This window comes from Lissotriton vulgaris, chromosome 4_1 (genome assembly GCF_964263255.1).
Source record: "Lissotriton vulgaris chromosome 4_1, aLisVul1.2, whole genome shotgun sequence".
Taxonomy (NCBI): domain Eukaryota; kingdom Metazoa; phylum Chordata; class Amphibia; order Caudata; family Salamandridae; genus Lissotriton; species Lissotriton vulgaris.
In genome coordinates this window covers 1890046314-1890066617 of record NC_141691.1, presented here as the reverse complement: position 1 = coordinate 1890066617, position 20304 = coordinate 1890046314, and the positions used below count along the sequence as shown (strand labels likewise).

General features: G+C 44.9%; 1 protein-coding gene across 3 annotated transcripts in view; it reads left to right on the top strand.

Annotated features, from left to right (window-relative positions):
• The window catches only part of ASAP1 (ArfGAP with SH3 domain, ankyrin repeat and PH domain 1), a 1926573-nt gene that overhangs the window by 962094 nt on the left and 944175 nt on the right, over positions 1-20304 (top strand). For all 3 annotated transcript variants that reach the window (XM_086966222.1, XM_086966220.1, XM_086966221.1), the window contains one exon: positions 16163-16232. In XM_086966222.1, the coding sequence (XP_086822348.1) occupies positions 16163-16232 (70 nt within the window). The remainder of the gene's footprint in view (positions 1-16162; positions 16233-20304) is intronic.

Below are 20304 nucleotides of genomic sequence, written 5' to 3'. Positions count from 1 at the left end.
CCGCTACGTTTCAACCTCTGTTTGACTCCGCTTGCGGAGCTTATCACTGACACTGGGCTCAAGGTGACATCTTATGCTGACGACACTCAACTGATGTTTACTTTCAGAGGAATGTCGGCGTCTTTCTTTGGCTCTCTGAAACTGTGCCTAAAAACATCTCTGCCTGGAAGAGCACTAATTTTCTTAAACTTAATGCAAACGAGAAGGTCGTCTTGTTTTTAGGTCTCGCCTATGCAGCGCGCATGCGCTGCATAGGAGGAGACCTTTAGCCATTAATCCCCCTTTTCACCCACAACCGCGCACGCGTTCCATTGCCTTCAATGGCAACGCGTGCACGTGTGGAGATTCACTTGCGGGAGCGAGCGCTGCCATATGGCAGCAAATTTCGCCTCCGCAAGTAAATCGCGCAGACCTCCCCTCTTCCCCCACTGCTGTCGCGCAAGCTTGCTTTCTTTTTCAAATTGGTATCACTTGCATGCCAGACATCAGCCCCATTTAAAGTAACTGCATTAGAACACTGCTATGTAAGGACACAAGAGGGCACCAGATCTCTACAAATGGCCTTCTTGATCAGGTGGAAGGCGCACTCATGACCAAACGTAATTTTGTTTGAAGCTCTGACAATCTTTCCACAAGAACTACTTGTATACTAGACACAGAACCTATTCTTAGGCCCGTCTCGTCCGCAGAGCTGCTGATGAGGCAGCAATGTAGGCTACACGCTACCGTTCCATAGCTGCCACTAAGTTGAGCTAAGTGAGGATAAACCCAGGGTGTACTAACTCTAAGTTGTAAGCGTCTAAAACAAAACACACTTGAAGTGGAAGAGTAGTTTATATCAGTGCACACTCAGATCATAATGAGGCTCGCTCTGACACCTTCTAAAGCTACTCCACAGAAGCTGGGGAACGAAACTCAGTTGACATAATATGAGGTCTGAGTCGTGTTGGTTTAGGATCTGAATTTAGGAATAATTAACCTGGATGTGCTAGTTCAAATGCCATCTCCACCACTCAACAGGGTGTGTTGTCCTGGCCAGTTTCTTAGCTTAAAAACTGACAATGCCTCAAACAAACGCTCTATAGGGATCATTGGCTGCCATGAAACTACATTAATTCCTGTAAACGGAAGGGAATCACACAAACGCGAACAGGGTATCATGACAGATGACACGTTTTTTAGGGGTTGTATTACATTTTAGATGGCACATTGCACTAGCCCTGCACCAAGGATAGAAATAATGCACTCTACTAAACAGACCTGCAGATTCGATCACTTATCATGAAGGCTTACTTTGTTTTTTATTACTGGAGTACTCGTGTTTTGGCAGCTCAGAAACTTTGTGTGATTGTCTGACATGGTAATACGAAGGCCAGTAGTGTTCAGAGGAGGTGCTGTAATTTCTGTTCATATCTTCTTAAAACCTTTCCTTGCATAGAAACACAGAAGGGTCAGTAGTAACAGGACAGGTCCAATAGTGCAGCAGGTGCAGCGACACTGAAACACAGCCGACTGAGGGGTCCGCTGCAACTCCAGTTACAGGTATTTGCTTCCAAGCCGGGGTGGCAGACTCACTTTCCATTAGGCCCCCTTGAGACCCTTGCTATGCCACTGGGTGCACATAATGTTTGATCAATAATGACATGAGAGGGGAGAGTGTTCCATCGCCGTACCTGGGACTTCCCTCATTTCAAGTTACATCACTGGCGCACGTTTCACCAGGGAATTATATGCTTTTCATGATCTCCACAGTTTGTGCAGTTAAACTTCGAGCATGGTAATCCCAGCTCACCCAGTTGTCAAATAGTGTGAGCCTGGGCAAATGACTTTGTTTTAAGAGATCCAATTTAGTTATCCAAAACTGGGTGTGCTTAGAAACGTGCCAATCCCTAATGTGACGTTCTGTAAAGAAAAAATTGATTAGATTAGCATTTTAGTAAAGCACACACTGTTACATTTATTGCTACACGTTAATTCTATGACACGTATATGGGCAATGCCGCCATGAAGCAGAAAACCGCACGCTACCACGGCGGTCTTTGTAATCACACTGAAATATGGTTTTATTTCACCCCTTGTCATTATTTCACACAGGGAGGTTTGAAGGCCTCTTGCGTTCGTATCGAGCTTAGTGGAAAAAAAGGGCGTGTATGGAATGGCTCGTGTTTTTGTCTGCTGCATACAGGAAATTAGAATTATCTGCTCTGAGAGACGTGTCACGCTTTGTTTACAAAACAGTTGAGTATTTCGTCTCGCCTGGATCAATAAATAATGTCCCTGCTCAAAGGCACATAAATGGTTGAGGACACCGAGGAGCGACCAGTGACCCCAAGAGAATCCAGGAAGACTGATTGCCCCCACCCCTGCTTGGTACCTGGCCCGGCGGCCTATCTGCAACTTAAAGTGACTCCGAATGTTAGCAGAGGTTTATTTACCCTCCTTCTGTGTGGAGACTTTCCCTGATTAATCGCTTTCTGGTAATTCGCGCTGCTAACTAATGTCAGAGTAAATTTCCCCACTGACTCTTTCAAGCTCTGGCCCGGTAAGCAAGGGCCAGCTGCACCCCTGGGCCCTCCTACGGCCACACTCTGTCCAGCCGTTTGTTTGCTTTCGAGCCTGTTTGCTGTTCTTGCAGTTAGGCCTGGCAACAGCCTGCTTGGGCTCCTATCGTGTCTAATTGGCTGCTGCAGCAGCAGCGAGCACACGATTTAGCAATGTTTTCTTTAAAAACTTCCGCTCCTACCGACTCTTTAAGTTCGGGTTTCCGGCAGTTTAAATCACACCATAGTCCCTGCGACTTCCCTGAGAAAAGACTTAAGCCCCTCCTCTAGCCCTCAGAAAATAAAGTGGAAGATGTTATGTAGCCACTTCCCCGTGCCCAAGAAAGACAAACATTGGCATAGCCAAAAGATCTCGCCTTTGGGACCTTATAAGTGTTTAGCTATGCAACAGTGGATGTTGTTGCACCAAGGATATTGTGCTGAATAATTAAATACTTATAAGGTCCGAAAAGCGAGACCTATTGCCTGTGCGAATGCTTGTTTAATCAAGCTGTAATACCCCTACAGCATTATGGTGGCCAGCTGATTTAGGACCCCCCCCCCCACTCCTAAGGATTCAGTTAAAAATCTAGGAGTTAGGTGGGACAAGACCTGTCCCTTGCTACCCATGTCTAATAGGTATCCGCGGCCTGCTTTAGCAGGATAAAAATCATTAGAAAATGTATTGATTTCTTGCCTGAGTCAGCACGCTAAACCGTTGTGCATGCCCTAAACACCTCCTTTCTTGATTATGCTAACGGTCTCTACTTGGGTCTGCTAATTGGAGTGATCCTTAGGCTTCAGATAGTGCAGACTTCAGCTGCCAGACTGGTCTGCAAGGTCCCTCTTCGCAAACGTATTTCCCCTTAGCTGAGACAGCTACATTGGCTACCTGTGGCCATGCGCATCGAATTTAAGGCCCTTACATTTGCCTTTCGGGCATTTCAAGGAAGGGGGCCCAACTACTTGAGGAAGAGACTTCGTCCTTACCAGCAGAACAGATCTTTTAGGTCTAACCACAAACGATACCGTACCACCCCCTGGTTCGCAAAAGCCAGAATGGGGGTAGGACATTCGATGCTGGAATAACCTTCCTCCTTATGTGCCCGCATTGCAGTCCGAACAGGAATTTAGAAAGGCCCTGAAAACCTGTCTCTTTAGTCGCAATGACTACGGTATACTGACCACTATATCTACTGTTGTTCGTATTAGTGTCGGGACACCCGATCTGGGGTAGCTGCATGCTTTACAAGTATCTTTATTATTATTATTATTTCTGCGTTACCTCCACTTCCCCTGAAGTCGGAGTGGCTCTCGGAGGAGCACCTGTCCATTCTAATGCAAGAGGTGTGTGCTTTACCCTCCAAAGGAGCCTTCACAGGGGTTTCAGACTCGGAAATAAGGACAGATTATTACTCCTGTTATTTTGTCGTGTTGAAGAACGATGGAGGGCTTCTGCCCATCTTATAGCTTCATAGTTTCATAGTCTAAATTCCTTTCTACTGAAGGATTATTCAAAGTGCTAAAGCTGGCCCAAGTTCTGTGTGCTTTTGATCACGGCAACAGGATATCATTATACCCGTCCTGTAGTCTCCCAGGTGTTACCTGCCATTCAGGGTAAGCCAAGAACGTTTGCCATGCTGCCCTTCAGCTTTACCAGTACCCCTCAGGTGTTCATAAAAGTGATGGTGGAGGTCCCTGCCTATCTTTGGAGGATGCCAGTTTTTTCCTTGCTCCACACTGGCTGTTAAAGGTGGGATACCCAAATTTACTCTGGGACCACCTCCAGACAATGGCTAACCTTATGTCTTTGGATGTCTTGATCATAGCGGAGTCCTTTGCAGAGGCTTCCATTTATAAGAGATGTCTTGGAGATGGTCAAGCTCAGGGCCTTCCCTCCATTTCAACACATACAGGACATCTGTGCTATGATCCAGATGTTTCCGCCTCAGTCCTGGATCTCGGAGGAGCACATTTAAGGTTTATTGGCCTTGTTGGCCGCCTGCTTTCTGATTGTCCACTGTGCCACGTGGCAAATGTGGACTCAGCAGTTGAATCTGAATTCCCAGTGGGTCCAACACCAAAACATTCTGTCTCATGTCATCCAGGTTGCGTAGGTGACTTCGCAACATTTACAGTGGTGGCTGCTCGACCGCAGTTGGTCAAGAGACAAACCCCTTTACCTCCACCCGAGCTGACAGTGGTGACTGATGTGTCCCTGCTGGTTTGGGGAGGTCATCTGAGTATGGTAGAGATCAGAGGACTCTAGTATCCGGCAAAAACCCTGGTCCATATCAGTCTGTTAATTCATCTGGATTTGAAGGCCTTCCTTCCGTCCTTCAAGAGAAAGCTGGACAACAACAACACCACCACCATGTGGTATTGCAATAAACAGGGCATAGTGGGGTCCTGTGCCAAGAACTATGTGTAATTTTTTGGCCCTTTAGGCCTTCTTGCATTTGCCTAACCAATTTATATCACCTGTTGTGATCTGATTTCATAAAGGTTTAACACATATGTTCATTCCCAAAAAGTTTGTGATGCCACAGTGGGACATTAATTTGGTCTTGGCATTACTTGTGTGCATTTCCTTTGAGCAAATACACAGCTGCTCATTGCGTTTTTTGACTTTAAAGACTGTCTTCCTCTTTGCGATCCCTTCAGCTCGTCACTAAATGAATTGTAGTCTGATGGTACAACTGCCTTACACCATCTTTTTTCTCGGCAAGCTGGTGCTGAGAACTCTGGCAGCCAAGAACCTTTTATCAGCATGCAGGGTGGCACTTTATTGCGCACCTCTCCGTCACTTCCGGGGCAGAACGAAGCTGACGGTGAATGCATTGTGCCACATAGTAGCAAACATGACCACTTCTATGAAAGCTATCAGATCGACCAGGAAAAGTGTTACCATAGGTAACTTAACTTATTTTTTGCATATCCCACACACATGAATTAACTACCTTACAAAATAGATAGATGGCACTATACCCTGGCATGCCTTCATGAATGTAACAGAGCAAAAGCAAACACATGCTGGAGAGGATTTGGTGAACACATAATATGGAACGGCCCACAGTTCGAAATCTTTTTGGCATGAGATTTTCTTCTTTTTTTCATATTCAAAAATAGTTGTATTTATATCTCACATGTTTCTCAAATTTAGCATCAGGTTTTCAAAAGGATTCCGGCTGTAGCTGGAGTGGACCTGGTGAGGTGTCCGCTGGTGACCATAATAGGGGACCGCTCTGAAGGTGTATGTTCATGCTGCACAGGGTAAAGGGAAAATTATATTCTTCTCATTGTTAGCGACTAGGGGGGTAATCCTAGCATTGTGAAGTACAATTTATGGCTTTTGAAACTGGTCAATATTAAATATGAACCTGAAGAGACCAATCATAAATTCCAGAAGATACGGGTACCAGTTCTGCGCTTCATGTCAAAAGTTTATAATAACATTACATGTCCTAGCCACCGAGGGACACTTCGTTTAGTCACGTTTAGTCACAGATCTTTTGAAGGGCTGGCCACCTGATGGAAGCTGGGAAGGAATTTAATTGGGCGCAAAGAAGTTGTGTGATTATGGCATAAGTTTAAAATGTAATAAAATATTATTGAAACACTAATAATATCCGTTTGTGAATCCTGATTAGCCTCAATATGCAAAGCGGTTGCTGGATTGTAGCTTTCCCATTAACCCGTTAAACGAAAGGTTGAAATAACAATACAAAACACCCACACATGTACAATGGTACAGTTAAATGTCAATCTAACACTTTAGTTGTTGTGAAGCCGCGGTCTGCATCATAAGAGTCTTATTACAGACATTCCCATGGTCTATATTCTCACTTTCTTAATAACGTCTTTAAAGGAAATTACTCTTTTCAAAGATAGAAATAACATTGTAAGACGTGTACTGTATGTGGAACGTTAACAGTTCTGCTGAAAAAAACATTTTATAGGTGAATAACCTGTATTCTTACCATATTGACAGGAAATCATCTATTTTGGAGAAATCTAACTGAATAAAAAGCAAAGCCACGAAAACAACAATTTTCTCTACTTGTTCCTTGGCTATTCTTCATTGACCCAAAAAAAATTGATGGGCATCCCTCTATTTAAGTTAGTATTTGTTTTGTCCAGTGAGAGCTGCTGTGTATGTACTTTTGAGAACTGCTGTTTCGAACTTTGATGAGCAGGACTGACTGGCCAAAACGACTGATGGTAACATTGGAAGCATAGACACAAGTAGTGACAACAAGGGATACCTAACATTAGCAGCAGAAGATAGACTAATTCAGAATAGATCAATTGAAGACACGGATGGCAATATCGGCTGTCCAGTAGCTGATAACACTAATAAGGGATACCAACTAGTAATATCAGCCATTGCCCCTCAGGACACACCAACATATGACCATATCACTACATCTCTAGCCACATATGAATTTAAAACCCACATACCTCCTGAACCCAATGTCAACACAGTGAGTAGTCTTGGTAATAAGCCCATTAGACACTCCAGCCACCGAGGCTTGTCAATTCTTAGCTGGAACGTGGCTGGGCTTGAACAAAGGCTCTCAGATCCGCATTGGGTTAAGATAATTGATTGTATAGATATTGTTATGTGTCAAGAGACTTGGGCTGTTGGCAACCTACATATAGAGGGTTACCATTGTTTTAGTGTAACAGCGCCTAAACCTAGTCTGGGCCGAGCAGTGGGTGGTTTGTTTATTGGGATCAGGATTTTGGCTGGCGGTACAATTAAAGATTTGTCTCGCGGGAATCCGAACATACAGATCCTTGAAAACAAGCTAAAGACCCGGATTTATTTAATTAATTTTTATAATAACGATTTTTATTGCATACCAAATAAGAACTTTGAGGCACTTACAAAGACCCTACACAACTTAGAATTCAGTACCCAGAATCATGCTGGGCTAGGGATTTTAATCGGGGGTGACTTCAATGCAAAGTTACCAAAGAACTATGGGACTAAGGATAGGGCCCACTTAGATCAAGTGGAACGAAGAGACACTGAACTAATTAATATTCTGACTGAGTTCACCCTCGGTGATGCTATGGCAATAGGCCACACTCTCAGTGCTCCTCAGGCTCCTACATTTAGAGGCAGGGACAGCAGTTCCACTATTGACTATATCTTTATGTCGCCCAACTTAATAGACTGTGTAGTAAAGTCGACAGTGTTGGAGACATCGTTTAGCGACCATAATCCTCTTATAGTAACCTTGGATTTTGCACCTAGTCCGGTTTATGCAAACCTAAATGGTGCTAGGGATATTACACCCTCGACCGATGGCTTGCGATTAAAATGGAGGGGGGTTGATAGCGGGGCAATCCTGAACAGTGTACAAATTAAATACACGCATCTGATTATGTCCTGCTCATCCATGGACGGTGACTACCATAGGATAATCACCGACTTTGGCACCATAAAAACCCTCTTGTCAGTACCATTACCCAACGAAGGGAAAGAACCAAGGTGGTTTGACTCTGCTTGCTCATTTGCAAATAGAGAATTAAGAAGGGCCCTTACCACAAAACCTAGGTGTAAAAAGACCATCCAGATAGCCAGGAAGCAGTATAAACTCAAAATAGCTGAAAGAAAAGCCACACTACTCTCGGAACAGTGGGAATCATTGGTTGCCAGTGCAAATCTAGGTAACAGCGGGCCCTTCTGGTCTGCGGTCAGGAAAACAAGGGAAATGGGCAAAAAATTAACATCAATTAGCTGTAACATAACTAGTACTGTATGGGAGGCTCTCTTCTCTAAAATCTATGCCGCACCACCTGAGGAGTTGATGTCCCCCAGCCCAGGACAGTTGCGCGGCTTACATTTTGAAGCCCACGAAGTACAATTAGCTATAAAAGAGAGCCTTGGAAACAAGGCACCAGGCCCTGACGGTGTGCCCATTGATATTATCATGATTTAGAAAAGGGGGTGTGGTGATGAACAGAGTGTCTGAATTAAGCAGACCACTCTTACCCAGTCCAAAGATCAGGGCTTGATCCATCACCGTTTTTCAGCTCACTGCACCATCCCAGCTCAGAACTTGGCCATATGCAAATTAGTCTGACCCTGGCCCAGTGCATCATGGGAACAGGGCAGACCAAACTACCAAGCCAATTCTTATACTGGGAAGGAAACAAGCTACTGGATTTTTTTAACCGGTTTCTGGCATTTCAGCCGTCTTCGGCCCGGCTTGCTTGAATCCTGATGGTGCAATGAGCTAGGGACTCACATCTGAGTATACCCTTCCACGCTTATGGTGGCCAAAAATGATTCAGAAAAGGGGGTGGTGATGAACAGAGTGTCTGAATTAAGCAGACCACTCTTACCCAGTCCAAAGATCAGGGCTTGAACCATCACTGGGCCAGGGACAGACTGATTTGCATATAGCCAGGTTCTGAGCTGGGATGGTGCAGTGAGATAAATAACGGTGATGGATCAAGCCCTGATCTTTGGACTGGGTAAGAGTGGTTTGCTTAATTCAGACACTCTGTTCATCACCACCCCCTTTTCTGAATCGTTTTTGGCCACTATAGGTGTGGCAGGGTATACTCAGACATGAGTCCCTTTCTCACTGCACCATCAGGATTCAAGCAAGCCGGGCCGAAGACGGCTGAAATGCCAGAAACCGGTCCCCGGTAGCTTGTCTCCTTTCTGGTGAAGAATTGGCTTGGTAGTTTAGTCTGCCCTGTTCCCATGATGCACTGGGCCAGGGACAGACTGATTTGCATATAGCCAGGTTCTGAGCTGGGATGGTGCAGTGAGATAAATAACGGTGATGGATCAAGCCCTGATCTTTGGACTGGGTAAGAGTGGTTTGCTTAATTCAGACACTCTGTTCATCACCACCCCCTTTTCTGAATCATTGATATTATCAAGCATAGTCCAGACTTATGGGCACCTATTCTTCTTAACATCTTTAATAGCTTGCCAACAGCGCCCATGCCCACTACATGGACAACTAGCATCATTGTCCCGATCTTTAAAAGTGGAGACAGGTCGGACCCAGTTAACTACCGTCCGATCTCTCTCCTGGATAACACCTTAAAAATCTTGGGGCGAGTAATTTACAACAGGGTGCTTGAATGGACCGAAGATACAGACTTACTGGATCCATGTCAGATGGGATTTAGGAGCGGGGTAGGGACAGTGCAGCATTGCTTGAATTTAAAATTGATAATTGACAAGTATAGCATTGCTAAATCATCTCCCATTTACCTTGCTTTTATGGATCTTTCATCTGCATTCGATCTTGTTAATAGATCTAAACTTTGGACCATCTTATTGAATTATGGGCTAGACGAGGCTCTCGTAAGCTTCCTGGCCTATCTCCATACTGATCTTAAAGCACAGGTCAGGATTGGGATGGGTGGAGAAGTTTCTGGGGCTATTGATATTGGCAGGGGGGTGAGACAGGGGTGCGTTTTAGCACCCCTGTTGTTTATTATCTATATCAACGGCCTAGCCAGAAGTCTTAAACAAGTTACTACTGATGTCCTGATAATCCTAGGGAAACCTCTACCAGTGCTTTTATACGCAGACGATGCGGTGCTAATGGCCTACACACCAAATGCCCTCCGCTTATTAGTTCAAAGCTTTGTTCAATATATGGAGGGATTAGATCTGCGTGTAAATTTAAAAAAATCTTTTATTATGTCGTGTGGGCCCGGGAAACGGAAGCTCAATACAATACATGTAGGGACAGATGAACTCGAATCTGTTCCTACATTTCCTTACCTTGGACTGGTTTTCGCTGCGAACGGCTCGTGGAGTGGGCATTTGGCCCACGCCACGAGTAAGTTCTCGAAAGCCACCAATTCAATTCTGAGCTTGCCTCGCCCGAAGAAAATAGGTGCCACAAGAGCCATTTAAATTTTTTTTAATTACAGTGCCTACCAGTAGCCTCATACGGAGCAGAGGTTTGGGGGTTGGGAAGTAGCCCATGCATTCAGCGGGAAGAAAGTCGTTTTTGCAGGAAAATACTGGGCGCCCCAATCTCATCCTCTGACTTCATCTGCCACAATGAACTAAATCTTCCCTTTGTTTGCGATTTTATCAAAGCCAGACCAGCATTATTCGGGATTAGGGTTTGGAGGAACAATTCAGCCACCCTTACAACAAGCATTTGCAACGCAATAGGTCTCGCATTAGGAAAGTTTGCGCTATTGGTATTGTAAATGACAATTTTTGTATGTATGTGTTGGGTTTGAAAATAGCGAAATTAATAGCTTTGTCATGTACAATGCCAATAGCTATAACTTTCGCACATGTCACACCTATAGCATTTGTAATGCAATATGTGTTGTATTTACGTGACTTAGATGTATTGCTATTACAAATAACAATAGCTTTTAATTTGTTTTAATAATGAATACTTAAATAACAGTTATTGTAATTTATAATGTCAATAGCTTAAACTTTTGTAAATAACTTTTGTGAAGATTATGTTCAGTGTATTTTATCGTGACGAAAATCCAAGAACAGAAGTGAAATATTAACATCTTTTTGTGACATTTGTAATAAAGCTTGAAACATTGAGAGAACATATTTGAACCAGTTGTTGAATGGTTGCACAGATTGATGCTGTGGTGGCGCTGAGTGATGTTGTGGTGCCCCTGAGTGATGCTGTGGTGTTGCAATAGAGTGAGGGTGATAAATAGATAGAGGGAGGGCTATGAGATAGATAGATAGATAGATAGATAGATAGATAGATAGATAGATAGATAGATAGATAGATAGATAGATAGAGGGCGATAGATAGATAGATTGAGGGCGATTGATAGATAGATTGAGGGCGATCGATAGATAGATTGAGGGCGATCGATAGATAGAGTGAGGGCGATAGATAGATAGAGTGAGGCCGATAGATAGAGTGAGGGCGATAGAGAGAGTGAGGGCGATAGAGAGAGTGAGGGCGATAGAGAGAGTGAGGGCGATAGAGAGAGTGAGGGCGATAGATAGAGTGACAGATAGATAGATGGTTGTGTGTGTGGTTGTGTGTGTGTGTTGTGTGTTGTATTCTGCTATGCTACTTTTTGTTATGTTTAGTTATGCTATGTTTTGTTATGTTATGTTTTGTTGTGTTTGGTATGCTATGCTATGTTTTGCTATGCTATGATATGTTTTGTTTTTCTATGCTATGTTTTGTTTTGCTATGCTGTGGTTTGTTAAGCTATGCTATGTTATGCTATGTTTTGCTATGCTATGTTTTGTTATGTTATGCTTTGTTTTGTTATGCTATGTTTTGTTGTGTTTTGTTATGCTATGCTATGTTATGCTAGGTTTTGTTTTGTTATGCTATGTTTTGTTGTGTTTTGTTATGCTATACTATGTTTTGTTTTGCTATGCTATGTTTTGCTATCCTGGTGTGTGGTTGTGTGTGTGGGGTTGTGTGTGTGTGTGGTTGTGTGTGGGGTGGGGTTGTGTGTGTGGGTGTGTATGTGGGTGGGTGTGTGGGTGTGTGTGTGTGTGGGTGTGTGTGTGTGTGTGTGGATGTTTGTGTGGGTGTGCGTGTGTGGTGGTGTGCGTGTGTGGTTGTGTGTGTGTGGTTGTGTGTATGTGCGGTTATGGGTGCAGTTGTCGGTGTCTGTGGATGTGTGGTTGGGTGTGTGTGGTTGTGGTTGTGTGTGTGTGTGGTTTTGTGTGTGTGTATGGTTTGTGTGTGTGGTTTGTGTGTGTGGTTGTGCGTGTGTGTGGTTGTGCGTGTGTGTTTGGTTGTGTGTGTGTGAGAAAGAGAATGTGCATGTGTGCGTGCTTATGTGTGTGTGTGAGAGAGAGAGAGAGAGAGAGAGAGATAGCGTGCATGTGTGTGTGAGGGGGGAGAGAAAGGGAGCAGAGCCTGCATGTGTGAGTATGCGTGTCTGTATGTGTGTGCGAGAGAGCGTGCCTGTGTGTGTGTGAGAAAGATAGTGCGTGCATGTGTGTGTGAGGGGGAGAGGGAGAGAGAGTATGCATGTGTGAGTGCATGCGTGTGTGAGAGGGAGAGAGCTTGTGTGCGTGAAAAAGAGAGAGTTGTAGGGAGAGCGGGTATATCCTATCAATGAGAGGAAAGGCGCCCCGCGGCACCGGTTCTCATGCAATATTTTTGTGTTTTAGGTATTTCAAATGCTGTGTTTTTTGGACCTCTATAATATACACACGAGGGACAAGCGGGAGCATGGAGTAGAGCAGGAAAAGGTGTGAGGGAACACACACACACCACCCTAGCCTTTCACAAACGCACCCACTGCTGACTCCGCAGCTGCAGGAGAATCATTAACAGGCACCAGCCCTGAGCAGCTGGAATGAATGATGCACCACCACTGCTGGAGACTTGATAGGGAGCAAAGGCCTGCCTGCTGTCAAGCCATGGCCCTATTGAAAGGAGTGAGCACCAATGAATGCTTTACCGTGCATAGCAGAAGGCAAAAGTGCTTCGGCACTGCGCACTGCCACCACTAGACCACCAGTGCTTGAGGCCTGAAAGGGAGCAAAGGGGTCCTTGTATCATACCACAGTGAAGCTAAAAGCACCAGTGAAGGTCTTACTGTAACTACCCCCACCATGCCACAAGTGCTAGAGGCCTGGCAGGGAGCAAGGGGTCCTTGTATCATAATAAAAGCACCCATGAATGGCTTACCGTGCCTAGCAGGAATATATGGTACTTCGGCACTACACACCAAAGAAAGAGAGAATGCATGTGTGCGTAAGTGCCTGTGTGTGTGCGCGAGAGAGGGGGGAAGAGAGAAAGAGCGTGCGCGTGGACATGTGTATATGAAAAGGTGTTAAAGCGGGCAGTTTCCCTTGGGCTTGTAATTTTGCTTTGGATTGCTTATGGGAGAGGACTCTCACGCCCGCCTTCCACCCACACTTTGCCTTTCCGCTGACACTTGTGACAAAGAACATTGCTGGACCAGTCTGCGTGAAAATAGTAAAAGATCAGAAGCACGCATAACCATGCACCTAAGGGAACTGCTTGATTACCCACAAACTGCCTGCAGCTTGGTTATAAGGATGGGACAGAAACTTTCTGTGACAGCATCTACAACGCTACGAAGCATCTGCAATGTGAAAACGTCTGGCTCATAGTTGCAAGTGCCACTTCGGTCACTGGTGAATTTTAGGTCTCCATACCCAATCACACGTGCGCTCTGCCACTCAAGCTTGCACTGATCCATCCATCAACTGACTCATTCTTGCATTCATCCACTTACGAACCCACAAAAACACCCTCATATTCTCAAGAAAAATATGCAGGATAAATTAAAATAATAAAAGCAGAAAAAGATCAATGTAGCATATAATTTTGGCAGGCAAGTGCGTACAATAAAAATAGGTACAAAAATATACATAGCATGTCTGGCTGTCTTGGAATAGTATTGTGCTTAGTCTATTGTTTCTATTCTGATCCAAGGTGCCTGACCTCTTGCTTCTGAACATGAATGGAAAATAATGATGCAGCAAGGAAAATATGATTCCCATATGGCAGTCTGATTTCGAGGCAGTGGGCTTATGGGATGCGATGCACTGTAGATTAAATGAATGGCAAGTGAGTCGGTCATTGGTTTTAACACAGTGCAATAATAATCCATCCTCAAAGGTATGTTGGCTTTGCCAATAAATAATTCAGGCCTACTGCTGTTTTCATACCGTTTCAGGCACGGGTTCACAGCTGTTATACATTTGCTTTTGTAATTTGCGCACTTGTAATTTTCTCCTCATGTATCTTTACTGTTCCTATTGTGAAGCGCTCTGACGCCCTCGGGTAAAGTCAGCGCTATATAAAAACTATATAAAAAAACTAAAATTAGTCACATGATATAATAAAAACTCACCGCCGCAGCCCGGCATGAACAGGAAGCCAGGCAACCTGTGTTGGGACGGGGGCGGGCCGCAAAAAGACAGGAAGCAGGCGGGAGCCTACCCCGCGCTCCTGTGCTGAAGCACTCCTGTGCCCATCAGCCGGAAGATTTGCGTGTCAGCTAGCGGGGCTCCCGTGCTCGAGGAGAGCCCCGCCTGCTGCTGACAATCACCTGCTGCCTGCCGAGGGAGAGAGGGACACACGAAAAGAACCCGGTGAATGGGGTGTGAGAGGGGAATGTGTGCGCGTGTGTGCGAGTGTGTCTGTGTGTGTGTTTGTGCGCGTGTGTGCCTGTGTATGTGTGTCTGTGTGTGCGCGTGTGTGTGCGCATGTGTGTGTGTGTGTATGTATGCATGCGTGCGTGTGTAAAAAGAGCCCGATAACTGGTGGGGGGATGGAAAGTGAAAGTAACCAGCAGGCTTGCAGTGGAGACAGGCGATGGGTGTGCGCGCGTGTGTTTCAGTCTGTGTGGTGTGGGGGCTGGCTGTGTGCGCACGGGAATATGGGCACGGTGCCGTGCGCGCCCACGAGGAGGAATCTGAGACAGCGAGGCGCGTGGGCGATCGCTGTCTCACATTCCCCGGAACACGCCAACAAAAGGTCCTTCGCTACGCTCGACCTAAAAAATATTATAAAGGATTGCTTAAATTGTGACCATGGGATGGCGATTCCATGGCTCTCAGGAGTCTTCAAGACACTGAGCGCCGTGGACAGGGGTAATTTATTCTCCAACCCTACCAGGATTGAGCCTAAGGATAAAACTGAGGTTAAATATGCACTGTACTCACTTTACAAATCGGAACGGATGGAAAGAGAATCATCTAAATCAACTGTTGTAAAATATTTGGGAAATGAACTGTGTAGACAACCGCTTCCGCTGTATCTTACCCTACCTGTGACCAGTTGGGAGAGATCACTATTGTTTCTCCTAAGAGCGGGTTCAGTGAAATTTTTGTTGTCATTTCCCTTGGGTTATCGACACAGCACAGAATACAATCCATGCCCGTGTGATGGTGTCAGTACACAGGATGATCTGCACTTTCTATTCTTCTGCAAATTTTATTTAAGATATATCAAATGGTTTTTAACTCCATATTTTAAGAAACACAGACCCCTTTCTCTTGAGGAGTCTTATTTAATGTTGGTTTCCCTGGATTCAGATGAATTAATCTTTCGCACCAGCACTTTTCTGAGACTGATAACAAGAGTGCGTAAAACGATGGAAAACCCTGATGTTTGCCTCATTAGAACTGTATTATATTTTAATTATGAATTTCTGTATTGATGTGTATGTAAATGATTTGTTCTTATCTGGTACTTTTATGAATTTTATGAAATTTGAATAAAGGTCTTTTGAACTTGAACTTGAGAGCTGCTTTGTATGTACTTTGCTCCACTGCCTTCTGAGTAAGTATCACGTTCCATACACACAATGATTGAAATCAATTGTATTATGTGTGATTATACATGCAGAGAAGGTCTTTGAAGAAAAAAATATAATATTTACAAAATCTTATTTCCCCAAAGTGATCCACATGACTGCCAACCTGACTGTGCTCAATGGGGGAGGGGGATAAGTGGTCCAGTTCCCTATGAGCGAAAGGCCAGCTTTATTCAGTTGCACTTAAGTGTCTCATTCTGGGAGAATCATTCCATAAAGGAGCGGGGAGAAGTTACTGTATTTGATTAGAGGACCTGTTTAAGATGTTACCCTTATTGTAAACGTTTTATTATATTTTTGTGTTTTGTTATTAGGCTAAGAAAAGTATGGCAAAGAAGAAAATGCACAGTCAAAAATGGAATCCTTACCATATCGCATGCAACTGTAAGTTATAAAAAAGTGCTAGTGTAAGTTGACATGTATTGGTATCTTGTGTACACCCTCTGCACCAAATTCCAGAATTTTATAAAATGTTCATTATTGTTGTGAGAGTTGAGTTATATATTTTTTGTAGTTTTCCTTGATGCATACCTTTTAATTTGGTGGTGTACGACCAGGGAAATGTTCCAGCGAACTGTCTGACAGCATTGTAAACCAATCTGCTAATTCTTCTACATTCTGATTCATATAATTTTATATCTATTCGGTTTGTCTGAGGGTTTTGCTCACCGCAGAGTTTTATATCTTTCTTCACGTTAGGAGAATGTTTCATCCATACTAGAAGCATTGTAGACTGGCACTGTTACCTGCTGAAAGCAATTGCGATAGTTGCATCAAGTTCTTTTTTTAAATGTATCCTATTGATATACAAGTAGCTTGTGATGTCTTAAAGCATATTAAGATGTTGTAGCTTGTTTGGCTAATATGTTTTGGCACAGCAGCTAATGTTCTTGTTATACTTTGGTTAACTAAAGGGATACGGTGGATAGAGTTTTCTTCTTCCCCTTACTCTCTGAATTGTAAAGGGATGCATCATACATTATGTATACAAATCTGTACACACCCCCTGCAGACTATTGGTTTTCTTCTAGAACAACTACTTTAGGCATGTTGCACGACTGTTGTCTAAACTTTGTAACTCTTAAAGTACTGTGAGCACAGCATTGTACTGTCAAACATCTCTGAATCATGAACAGTATCCAGATAGCTGTTTACGGTTGAATCAACATGACTATTGTGTCTCAACTCATGTGTTAGTTGCAAGAATGAGACTTAAGGGTATAGAGACATTTTTGAATTTGAATGCTGCATCATTTGCATTCTTTCACACATATGCATCTGACTTTTGAATTTGCAGCTGTTTTGGTCTGTTACTGATGGGCTGGGTAGACAGAAGGGTACAGTGAACGATGGTGCAATTTAAAAACCTCAAATTTGTTGAGTTCTTAAAGTACGTTAGCTGAAGGGTCTCAATCTAAAATCTACTTTGGTGTTACAGACTTTATTTAAGACTTCAGTATTAATCCCCCCTTTAGTCATATATGTACCTGCAGTAACTACTGGTGTTAAGAGGAAATACATTTTTATAGCTGTTTCTCTTTTGAAAAAATAGTAGGTAATTCTGGACTCCGGTGTGTAAATCAGAATGTGATGTAACCCAGGATTGCAACTGTAACAGAGGTTAAGCAACATAAATCAACCACCAGTTCAATCAACCACTATCCAACTGGCAAATATATATTCCTCCCCTATTACTTGTGAGTTGTATTTCATATTCTACCTGTAGAAAATCCAAAATATCTGCAACAAACCTCCCTTCATTACTACATTAACTGACCCACTAAGCTTAACAGCAATAACCGAAAGCAAGACTGAGCCCAAAGACTTGCCAAATTTGCCTACCTCAGCACTGACTGTGCTACTTTATCCTGCATACTGCACTATGGCTGCAAAGGTGTTGGATGTTGCTCAACAACTGTCCCAGCCCACTAGTCGCTTCCAAAACTCTTTCAAGTATCTTCCACCTCAGGCATCTCCCCTTCAAGGCCAACATTGCAAAGTATCTACTGTTCTCCAAGTACAGTTTGCTGATATCACCACTAGAGCAGCTGGTTACCATAACCTCACTTCTTATTCTCAGAGATTTCAATATGAATCTCAACAATAAACTCCAGAACATATGATTCTCATAGCTTCTTTCTGATCACTCGTTAAACCGAGCAGGATGAACCTTTGGACCTAAAATAAATTTGTCGTGCTGACACCTCTCCTTCCTGCCTTCAACTGCTTTTCTTCTGATCATTCCATCCTTCACATCACAGTGAGGGAGCACCCACTAGCCCTCAAGACTTTCACAGTACGAGCTGGAAATTGAACTTTTGTCCAGGTCCATCTGTAGATTTCAGCTCGCATAACTCTGTAAGCCGTGTTGAAATCAGTGGGACCAGCTTTAGCAGACTGGTCCCACCTCCACAGTGGTGGCATGAACTTGCAAATATTTGTGACTGCACAAGCAGTTAAGGAGTACCCTAAAGGTACTGATGGAACAAGCTAGGGACTATTCATGCTCAACAGTAGAGTGTACAGCTCTATGACCACAGCTATGTTCACTTTTAATCTTAGGCCTTTATTCAGGCCGTATGGGCTGTATGAATTTTGTGGCTTATGGTGGCTTTATCCTTCTAGGTATTTTTCACACAGATCTGGTCAATTAGCTCAGCCTTGTACTGCCTCCTAGGATGCCTTAGAATCATCTCCTTCCTTGCAGGCCACGGCCTATCTTCTTAATACCCGCTCAGCGGTTAATCACCAATTAGAGGTGTTCAACCTCCTGGATTCCACCAAACCCGACCTCCTTTTCCTTAGTGAAACTTGGTTTTCGTCGGAGTCACTGCCTGATATCCTGGCGGCCCTCCCTGATGCTTATTATGCCCTTTGCTCTGACCGCCGGGACGGGAAGGTGGGAGGCGGTGTGGCCTTGATAGTCAGATCCAATCTCCAGTTTCAGATTCTTTCATATCCAGTAATCCCCGCCGTTGACTATCTAGTCGTTCGCTCTCTTAACCTCGCGGTTTCTCTCACTTGCGCCTTGTTCTACCGTCCACCCCAGACCATGTCTCATTTCATTCCTGCGGTCCAGGACTTGCTGGCCACCTTGGTGGTTAACAACTCCTCTGTGTTGATCCTAGGTGATTTTAACTACTGGCCCAATGATCCTCGGGAGGATCTCCCGTCTAAACACTTCACCGAATCCCTTCATTGTCTTAACCTTGTCCCCCACATCCACCTTCCCACTCATATTCTTGGTCACACATTAGATCAGATCTGGTCAGCAAACCTGCCCCTTTCCTCTCCTACTATTGCCCCCTGTATCTGGTCTGACCACTCCCTGATTTCTTTTCCCCTCAACCTAGGGGCCACCCATAAACCCGCCCCCCCCCCTCAAGAATATTCAGGCCCGCAACTGGAACCGGGTGGACATGGCTGCACTCTGCTTCTCCCTTGAGGCCTCACTCCCCAACTTGACCGACGCTCCCCCTGACTCTCAGGTGGCCTCGGTTCATCGCTGCCTCTCTGCCTCCTGCGACCTAATAGCCCCACTAAAGCTAGTTAGGACCTGTCACCCCCACATTCCAGTAGATGGTTTACCAATGACATCAAAGCCCTTAAATTATCACTTAGGAGGGGCGTGGCCAACTGCCGAGCATGGCGGCAGCTTGAGGAGGGAGCTCCGCAAGGCATAACGGCCTGCGTACATATCCGTATTCATATCCGTGATATCGCCCGCTCGAAGGAGCGACATCAGCTGGGGAACACAAGCGGCACTCACTGATCCGCTCCCAGCGAACATCTGACGCCGGGAAGTGCTCCGTTCTGAGGCGGACTGCTGGGGCCTCTAACTGCCCGGCAGCACCGGTCTGGCGTACCTGGCGGACCCGGGCGGAAGTGCACCCTGCTCGGCTGAGGCGCAGTGACACCAGCCGGCACCTGCAGACATCCATAAACAAAAAAAAAAAAAAGAAATGCTCCGACGCTACATGTCACCGGAATGAGCCCCTGAGGGAGCGACATCGCCTGCATTTTCCCGGACTGGCTGAGCATACCACCCACACCCTCGCAAGCGGGGAAGTCCCTGAACATCGGCGACGCCATTTTTGGGGCGAGAGGTAGATTGGAAGTACCGCTCCCACTGCGAGGTGAGACCGAGTGAGCTGGGGACCCAGCCGCACACCCTCACGCTGATCCTTGTCCCGTGGAACACAGGCACTGTTCTGGGGAGGCGTTTGTTATAGAGGTCGAACTACTGCAAGGAGCTGTGACCTCTTGGGGAATTCGCCCCGGCGCCACTGCTCAGAAACGCAGCGGAAATCTGACGCTATTTACAGGGTGCTACCTGCCCGGATCACACCGGAGACGCAACAAGGCACAGACGATCAGCGTGCTATACAGAACACAGAGGAGCGGAGGACACACGTGGTGGGCCACACGACAAAGGCACTGAGACCGGTATCCTAGC